General features: G+C 42.7%; 1 protein-coding gene and 1 long non-coding RNA gene across 3 annotated transcripts in view; one reads left to right on the plus strand and one right to left on the minus strand.

Moving 5' to 3' along the window:
• The window catches only part of NR3C2 (nuclear receptor subfamily 3 group C member 2), a 312,431-nt gene that overhangs the window by 285,298 nt on the left and 17,329 nt on the right, over positions 1 to 9,804 (plus strand). The window contains exons 6-7 of the mRNA XM_006770137.2: positions 3,554 to 3,684; positions 8,773 to 8,930. Coding sequence (XP_006770200.1) covers positions 3,554 to 3,684; positions 8,773 to 8,930 — 289 coding nt within the window. The remainder of the gene's footprint in view (positions 1 to 3,553; positions 3,685 to 8,772; positions 8,931 to 9,804) is intronic.
• The window catches only part of LOC107184149, an 18,665-nt gene continuing 15,336 nt past the window's right edge, over positions 6,476 to 9,804 (minus strand). For both annotated transcript variants that reach the window (XR_001514968.1, XR_001514967.1), the window contains exon 4: positions 6,476 to 8,465. This is a non-coding gene — a long non-coding RNA (uncharacterized LOC107184149). The remainder of the gene's footprint in view (positions 8,466 to 9,804) is intronic.

Below are 9,804 nucleotides of genomic sequence, written 5' to 3' on the forward strand. Positions count from 1 at the left end.
AGAGTGAGGGGGGGAGGGTGGGGCAGGAACTGGGAGGAGGGGAGTTATGAGGGGAAAAAAGAGGAACAAATGTAATAATCTGAACAATAAAGATTTAATTAAAAAAAAAGAATCAGTCTGCACCTCTGTACTTCACAGTGAGACTGCAAACATCAAATTAACACAGGAAGATGTTTTAAGCTATCAAAGAGAAAAATGCAAGTCACCTACAAAAGAACAACGATTAGACTAAGAGGAAATTTCCCAGAGACAGCACTACAGGCCCAGGTGTAGTGGAATACTGTCTTCACAGTACTGAGCGTCCTTAGCTGTCAAATTAGAAATCTGTAACTTTTAAACTATCATTCAAGAATGAAGGTGAGATAAAGAAATTTTTCAGACAACTTACTAGTAAGATTGAAAGATAAACATTCAAGGACTGAAAGAATTCCCCCCCCAAAATGGTCCTCAAATAGAAATTGAACCCAGAAGTAAGGGAAATGCCAGAAACGGTGGTGGCTAAAGAAACATATTGGTAACTCTAAACAGACATGGGGTGTGGATATGTAGGAGAGACAAAATTCAGGGCCGATTTGAAAACAGGCTGGAATTTAAATACTAAAGAGCAGTAACATGGAAGACGGGGAGCATAGACCAAAGATAAAGTATACTACGTTTCTGTGGCTCATGGAAAGGCTACTGATTAGCTTTAGCTGTCTAAGTATGCAAGTTCACAACTTAATTATTTAAAGAGTAAAAAAAATAAAATGTATACCTTCTAAACCCAGTCCAGGAGCAAAGAGGGGGATTTAAAAAAACAAACAAACTGCATCAGTCCAATAAAAGGAAGAAAAGCAGAAAGAAAGAAGCAAAGGGGGGGATAACATTAAAATGGTAGAAAAAAAATCCAAATATATCAGTAATCAAGATAAATGAAAACAGATTAAAACAGCTTTTCAAATTCAAAGACTTTAAGATTTTTTTAAAATCTAGCCTTTTGCTGTTTATAAGAGACGTGTGAAATATAATTATGTGGGAAGTTTAGAAATAAGGAACTTTACAAAAAGGGCTTACCAGGCAAATTCTAAAGACAGAGCAAAAGAAAGAAAGAGATATGAAAGAAGGGAGGGAATAATGAAGGAATAATATGAGTGTCACTAAAAAATTTTAAGGCAAAATATATTTGGACTAAAGATGGTATTAGTGTACTGGCTGGTGACTCAGTTGGTTAGAGCGTCATGTCCCACACAGCAAAAGGTTGCAGATTCAATTCCCCACCAGGGCACATACCTAGTTTGTGGGTTCAGTCCCCTGTCAAGGTGTGAAAGGAAGGCAGCTGATCAAAGTTTCTCACATCAACGTTTCTCTCTCTCTCTCTCTCTCTCTCTCTCTCTCTCTCTCTCTCTCTCAAAAAAAATAGATATGTGTGTATTTGGAGGATTAAAAATAAAATAATTTTTTTAAAAAAATGTTATTAGTAACAGCAAGAGAAAAAGACTTACAATAGTAAAGGCTTAATAGTAAAGATATTAAGAGACAAATTACCAAACAAAAAAACCCTACATCTTCAGAAAACATTTGAAAAATATTCAGCCTACTGGTGATAATGGAAATGCAAATAGAATCAGCAGTGTGATACCCTTTCAACCCTCATCAGATGGCAAAAAATTTTAAATTGGATAATGACAAGTATTGATGGGGAAGTGGAATAAAGGGACATTCTCATCTCCTGCTGGTTAGAAGGAAAGCGACGTGCACAGATCTGCAGCTCATTGTCTTCGTTCTGTCCCAGAGGAGTGCTCAGGGATGTTCCTTGAGCGTCACTGATAATAGCAGTAAAGAGGAAACAACTCAAGTGCCCACCGGTAGTGGAATGGATTAGCGAATTGTGATACAGTCACACAAGTGAAACTTGTAGCAGTGAAAATGAATGAACTCAGAAGTTATCTGTGCTAAGATGGATACATCTCAGAATTATAACATTGAATAAGAAGTTGCAGACAGAGGTACATATCTAGTTTCAAATTTACTAAAACAAAGCAGTACTGTGTGCTATGTTTATAGATACATACGTGTGCAGTAACAGACACATCTGAGAGAGAATGATAACCAGCCAAAGTGAACGTATCCCTTGAACGAGCAAGACGAATGGGATCAGGGAGGAAGACACAGCAGACCTGAGCTCTGTCATGTTCCATTTGTAATGATGTGAATCAAATATAGTAAACATATTAGCATTTATTTGCATTGTTAATTCTGGATTGTAGATGCATGGGCTCCTGTCTGTGGGTGTGTTTGTGTGAGTGTATGTATTTTAAATACTCCCTTCATTGAAAAGCTTCTGGCTTATGAGAGAGAAAAGAGGTCATCATCCTAATGCAGAGCAGAATGTTCTGAGTTGCATTGTGAGTTCTTTACAAACGGCTTTCAGAGTTGAGATGAGATTTCTGCCAGTTGAACCCAAGAGTGCTTCCAGGAAGAGGTGTCACAATGTTGCTTTCCTACAGATGCCCTGCCTTCAGTTATTCATAAACATCTATCACCCACCATGACCTTTTTTGTTCATTTCTTCGGCCTTTGTAAGTCCTTTCCCATTTTTCACTGTTTTTGTTTTTCACTAATTACATTCTGCTCAATATAAACTAGTAGTTACCCAGGGCCTCCCCCAAATTACTATGAGCCAATAATCTAAAAACCTGTAAGTGATGCCTTATTTTAATGGAAAGAGGAAATAATGCCTTCTGTCATAACATCATGTGGCTTTTTATGACAACATTGGATTTAGTGGAGGAAGAGGATTGGTTGGTTGTTCGAATGAATGGAAACATTTGGCAAACTCTCACATCGCTTTCTCCCTTTACCAGAAAAATTCTAGTCAAGGTTCTCACCTTTTCAAATTGTGTCTAATTTCCCTTTTTAAAGATGCTTCTTCAAACAGTTAACAAACTTATTTCAAGACCTCTGTAAGTGGGGCGGGGGGGGAGGGGGGGGGCCAGTGGAACCAGGATTTGGTCATCACTATCCTGTGTTCATAGCATCCAGCACAGCCCTTCCAGACAGTGAGTGCTTGGTCTCTGCAGACACGGGACGGAAGCCACATCACAGTGGCTTCTCTGCTCTCTGGATGCCCTCACTACAACAGCGCACACCACAGAATGAAAGCACGGCAAGCCATTCCCAGTCACTGGGCAAGGCACCCAGTTTGTTTTTTTAAATATATTTTATTGATCTTTACAAAGAGGAAGAGAGAGGGATAGAGAGTTAGAAACATCGATGAGAGAGAAACATCGATCAGCTGCCTTCTGCACGCCCCCTACTGGGGATGTGCCCGCCACCAAGGTACATGCCCTTGACCAGAATCGAACCTGGGACTCTTCAGTCCACAGGCCGACACTTTATCCACTGAGCCAAACCGGTTAGGGCCCAGTTTGTCTTTAAAATGCACATCTGCTCTGTGTTGACACCCAAAGGAAGACTCTGACTTAAACCGAGCTCGTTAGGGTGCCTGGAGCTGCTGGACTGGGTTTGACAAGGAACCTTGTTTCTCAGACCTTTTTTCCCTTTTCCTTGGCAGAGAGAAGATGCACCAGTCCGCCATGTATGAGCTGTGCCAGGGCATGCACCAGGTCAGCCTGCAGTTCGTCCGACTGCAGCTCACCTTTGAAGAATACACCCTCATGAAAGTGTTGCTGCTGTTAAGCACAGGTAAGCGATGCCCGCCCAGGCACCTCTCCACCTGGTCAGGTCATCTCCCCTTTGGGGAGTAGCCTACGGAGAGTGTCAGGTAGTTTGTATAAAAAGGAACAATTTGAGGAGCTGGGAGGAGGGCGTTGGTCTTTGATGAGCTAGGTAACTTGCAGAGGCTAAGGTTTGGGACATATCAAAGAGCACGTGCCTTCAGTCCTTCCTTCATCCGACCTCACATGTTCACTAGGTGTCTGTGATGTGTGTGGTGGGATTGGGCAGGTCAGGAACGATTGGGTAACTGAGGCAGGGTCTCTGCCCTCGGGGAGTTTTACTATAAGGTAAGTTTAGACATCACTGCAATACGTGTGGAAGGGACTGGCTACTATGATAGTGTCATGGTGGCTCATGAGCGGGAAGGGCATGGTCAGCTCTGGGGGCCAGGGAGAGGGACTCAGGGGGAGCGGATCTTAGGGAGGGTTCTGGGTTGGCTATGAGGAAGGAGATGGCATTCCCGGAAAGGAACCGGGTGAGCGAGTGTGGAAATGTGGCAGAGCACTTCAGGCAATAGCACTTACTTCTGGGGAGTTGTGTTGTTAATTTTTAATTTTTATTGTACTTAAGTCTTTAATTTTCCAAGGTGCATCTGGTTACATTGGACTGGGGAGGAGCAGGGAGTGAGATTGGGACGTGGACTGGACCCGGATACTCGGTGCCTGTGGGAGACACCTGGCCTCTGCTGGGCGGGCCAGAGGACAGCCCTGAAGGCTGAGCAGGGGGCGACGTGAGCAAAGCTGTATTTGTGGCTTTAGGAGGAGGTGTCTGGTGGTGGCCTGGATTTGAGAGGAAAGGAGGTGGGAGAGGCCAAAACAGGATCTATCCTGTCTGGAAGCGCTGAGACCTGTGAGGCTGTTGAAATAATGGACTGTCTAATGGTGGTTGGTTGACGAAGGACAGGAGCAGGAAGAGCAAATGAACATGGTCTGGGTCAGAAGTGAGCACAGAGAAATGACCAGGATGGCAGTGATACCATTAAGAGAAGTGTGTTAACATTGATCCTTGGAACAAGTTTTATGGAGTAAAAAATGAATTTTATCTTTGGATTGATTCATTTTTACACATATCTTGAGAGAGGCCAAAAGGAGGAGAAAATTTGGGCCTGGCACTCAGAAGACTGGTTTGGGTATTGAGATATAAACTTGAAATTATCTTCACGGGAAATTATAGTCTGGACTCAGCTGGTGAGCTGGGTTGCCGTGCCATAGAAAGAGGAGACCAGGTCCAGTTGGCCACGTGACGGGGGATGGCACGGGCGGAAAGGACAGACACAGCTGTCAGAGGGGAGGTGTACAGCGTGGAAGCCAAGACTCGGTTTCCAACAGGGGCGAGACAAACCACCTGCCTTGCACAGAGACGCCTGCCAGCGTTGACCATTAGGCGTCAGGCAGGTGCCAGATGGCCAGCGACTTTCAGATGGATGGGAAGCTCCTTTACACTTCTGGAACCAAGTAGGACTTGATGGCATAAGATGCCAGAAGAGATGGGTCAGGATTAGCCTTGGCAAAGACAGGGAGCACCTTTCCTTGGGTGAGGGCATGTTCAAACAGGGGAAGGAATTTGAGGAAACTCAGTCAGATGAGGGGCAGACCAAGAATGGTGGCAGGAGACCATCTGGAGAGGTAATCCCTTGGCCACATGCCGTGGCCACTGAGGTCACTCAGACATGTTCTGGATGCCAGCGGTGCCAGGGCGAGTGCCATGGACCTCAGAGGAGCTGTAGTTGTTGAGTGACCCACCAGCTCTGGCATCCGAGTGTGCCCAGCCCTTCCATGGCCAGTGAATCGGGCTGGGAGAAGGGCCGTTTGCAGCAGAGTCATTTGGAAGAAAGGGGCATCAGTAGCCAAGGTGACAAGGACACAGTGGACGAGAAGAGACGTATTTCCAGCCAAGAGTGCTGGGCCTGTGGAAGAGTGAGCCTCAGTCAAGGTCCAGCAGGAGCTGGGTGTAGTGGTGACCACACATCAGAATCCACTTCACATATGTTTAGCACCTTGCAGTTTTACATGATCTAACTGACTGCTAGAACAGCCCTATGAGATTGATACCAGTTCTGGAGTTGACAGAACAGGCACACAGTGTTACTTGTTCAGTATCCTCTGTGAGTTAGGACTCACCCAGGACTGTGGACTTCATGCCCGGGGCTGCCCGCACTGTCCCAGGAGCAGGGAGCAAGGGCTGCAGAGGCAGCTCGCGGCGCCTGACAGCCTCGGGGACAGTGGGCTGTGAGTGGGCTCAGTGGACTCCGGAGGGGGCATGGGCAGCCTGGCAGGGGCGTGCCGCACCTCACGGCTGTGTTTTGTTTGGCCAGGACAGGATTTTTAGGTTGCTTTTGGCCTTTTGTCTTTTATTTTCATAGAATTTGATCGCCAGGGGCTGGGCATGTTCTCTCCTTTGCCACAGTCCCTGCCATCCCTCACTGTTTACATTCAGACCCTCATCTGCCTGCAGGGCAGGATCCAGGCTCTCGGTCCCTCCTCCGGGTTCCTCCCTGGAATGTAACCTTGGAAATTGAGACTCAAGTCAGTGATCTCATTCCTCTTTCCAATCTCTGTCATTAACCATCACTGGTTAGAAACGTGTTTTAAATACACACACACACACCAGATGATAGAAAATTTAAATGAAATCTTTTTTCTAAAAATTCACGTGATTCTAATTCTTTATAAGTTTTGACTACTCAATTGGTATCTGACCCTTTTATATACGGGAGTGGACAAAAGTAAGTTGTGAGTACACAAAAGTTTGTCCTTGTACTATTTATTAGTTGGTATTTTCCATATGAACAACTGTAACCTGTTTGCCCACCCCTGCACATTTAATCAGCCAGCCTGTAATCAATTCTGAAATGATTTTGGAGCTGTCCAGGGTGATGTATTAGCTTCCAAGGAGCTCAGTACTTTGATTTCTGATTTTTCATAGATGCCGGAAAAGCAAAATCAAAAGGTAGAACAAGAATTTTATGAATCACAGGAGCTGTGGGCTTTAGTTTGCTCATTTGGCAAACCTGTGGAAGGCCTGAGCGTCCTTCCTCTTACTTAGGGTGTGAGGTTGCACCCCTGATGTCCAGCGAATCAGGAAACTGTTTAGCAATGACAGCAAGAGTTTTGTGCTCCTTCTGCTCACAGAGGAGAGCAGACGGACTTCCGCCCGTAGTCTCTGCTCTTCTGCAGCCCGTAGGTTCTGGACGATTTCCAGCAGCCATGCTGCTTAATAAGTAAATTCACAAAATCTGGGCAGACCTCCAAAACCTGAGGTTTTGCTCAAGTTCTCTTTATTTGTGGGTTTGTTTCAGCTTCTAAAAAATCTCTCCGTAAAATTGGTACAATATATTTCAACCCCTACCGTAATGTATAAGTAAAATTTGACACAGGTTGTTCATATTTTGAGAACTTCTGATAACATAGCTATCAGAAATATGAAGGTCTTTGCTTAATCTTCTATTATGTGTCAAATAGTATTGAAATATAGTTGTGAAATGTATTCACTTATTCTAATTTTAGGCAAATTTTTAATGTATAGGATGACACCCATAAATATTTCTAGATTGAAAAACAAAAATTTTACTCCATAAAATGTCATAACTTCAAAAGTTAATATGTGGATGGGAAATATAGGCTGCTATTTGCAAACTTTCAGTTTCTTTTAGAAAGTTTTAGGTTAACATTAAAATTTTGGTTGAACCAGATCTATAGCTTTAATATTAACATCCTGGTTATTACCATCCTTTTTTAGTGTTTTTATAGCAAGTTTTTAATTTTAAAGAAAAAAAAGTTATATAATGGATGGTATTTAATTCTTAATGTGAATGTCAAATATTTGAAACCACAACTAATATTGTGAAAGCCTCAGGAATTTGTGCAGTAGCTATTAGGGACTTATTTCCGCCCACAAAAATAGACAAATCAAAAACCTCACCAATTCAACTCAAGGAAAAGATTATTAATATGTGAAGTTAATTTTGCAAGATAATCCATATCTTTATACAAAAGCATAGGTTTAACTGCAAACAGTGTCATTCCTGGCTTCCAGGGTTGCTCGTACTATTCAGAAACGTAGCCATTCTAAAATGCTGATGACCCTGTCAATTATCATGTATACAGGTTATATGATAAAGTAACAAATGCTCTGTGTAATTAAGTGACGGTAAGAGCAGTTTCCAACTCAGAATGTTGTTGTCAGCTAGTCACTACATAAAAGAAAATATAATCCTTCATTTTCTACCTTACCAAAGATAAAGATGAACATGGTATTTTCTCTTTGTAAGTTTTAGATTTTCCCTTGGCTGCAGACTGCCACTACACCCCACCCCCCCTTAGGTTATCAGAGAGGTCACATGACAGTGCCTCATTGTCATGTGATCTGGCATTGTCATGTGATCTGGGGCAAAGAGAATGGAAAGTGCTTCTTTGTATGCACATTCTTCCATGGGTAGATGACCAGTTTCCCCAAGTGTCTTTGATATTTGAACTTGAATATGAAAACATTGCTTTCTAATTCTAGCTCCAGCTTAGATTGTCTGTGGCTCTTCCAGTTGTTCTGGAAAATCAAAGTATGTTTTCCTTCCTCAGAGGTGTTGGCAAGTCAGGATTCATAAAACACTTTGATGACAAGCCACAAGGCCATGAAGCATTGTGGTCAAGAGCCAGGCTTTGGAAACAGACCAAGCTAGGTTTATATGTCTTCTCTGCCACTTATTGTGTCCTTGGACAAGTGTGTAAACCTCCAGTCCTTAGTTTCCTCATCTGTAAAATAAGAGTAATATAATGGTTATGTCATAAGACTGATGTCAAGATTAAGTGAGCTGATATATGCAAAATGTAATAGCATGCTCCTGATAAATAGCAGTTATTATTCTTTTGTATATGTATGTGTACAAGAGTTACCAATAGATAACTGCCATATTTACTGATAAATGCAATTAATTGAGATTCAGTGTCAATTAAAAGTGGGAACCTAACAATCTCAAAATATCCTAGGCCATTTAACTGCTAAGATGTGAAAACTGTTTTTCATCCTGGGATTTTACATATCTGTTCCCCTTAAACACAGTTCCCAAGGATGGCCTCAAAAGCCAAGCTGCATTTGAAGAAATGAGGACAAATTACATCAAAGAGCTGAGGAAGATGGTAACTAAGTGTCCCAACAATTCTGGGCAGAGTTGGCAGAGGTTCTATCAACTGACCAAGCTTCTGGACTCCATGCATGATGTGAGTATTGTCCTTTGATGCCTCTTCAATGAAGGGTCAGCAACCACACACTGTTCGCCAAATGAAGTAGGAGAGTTGAGAAAGTTCTTGGGACTTGGGAAGAGTAAAGGTCTGTTATCGAGTGGGAGGCAGCAGGAGGTGAGAGCTGACCAGGAAGGAAATTTTCCTCCAGATCACGTTTGTAACAAACCTCCTTTCAAGCCAAGGGTGTGGCTTTCCCTGGGAGCAGGACCAGAGGTACGTGCACCACCAGGGCAGAACCCGTGTCCCGGCCCGGGGTCGGGTCAGGTTTCACATTTCTGTGAGCGATTTAGGAAATGTTTGGCTAGTAGACCTGTTTGCTTTCACACTGCTCAGTGTCCATCTTCTACAACTGTTAATCTAATAACCCAATCTTTTAAAAACATTATTAGTGGTCCAGGGCCAGCATGTATCATCTCAAATTTGAATCTTATATTCACTGTTCTTCATAGGAGTCACCTTTCTTGTCTTAATGTAAATACAGAAAGCAAATTCTGAGATTGTTTTTTCTAACTTAACCAGTTATAGATGCAGCTGAGGTAGTGGTTCTCAACCTTCCTAATGCCACGACCCTTTAATACAATTCCTTATGTTGTGGTGACCCCCAACCATAAAATTATTTTCGTTGCTACTTCATAACTGTAATTTTGCTATTGTTATTGATTGTAATGTAAATATCTGATATGCTATATGTGTTTTCCGATGGTCACGACCCACAGGTTGAGAACCGCTGGTAGAGGTTTCTACAAAAGATTGATTTGAATCACTTGCTTTATGTCATTTAAAATGTGCTTCTTGTTTCACTTTGTGTCTTCTCCCATTCTGGCTGGGCAAAAAAAGAAAGTTGTATCAT

Source organism: Myotis davidii, unplaced genomic scaffold (assembly GCF_000327345.1).
Source record: "Myotis davidii unplaced genomic scaffold, ASM32734v1 scaffold323, whole genome shotgun sequence".
Taxonomy (NCBI): domain Eukaryota; kingdom Metazoa; phylum Chordata; class Mammalia; order Chiroptera; family Vespertilionidae; genus Myotis; species Myotis davidii.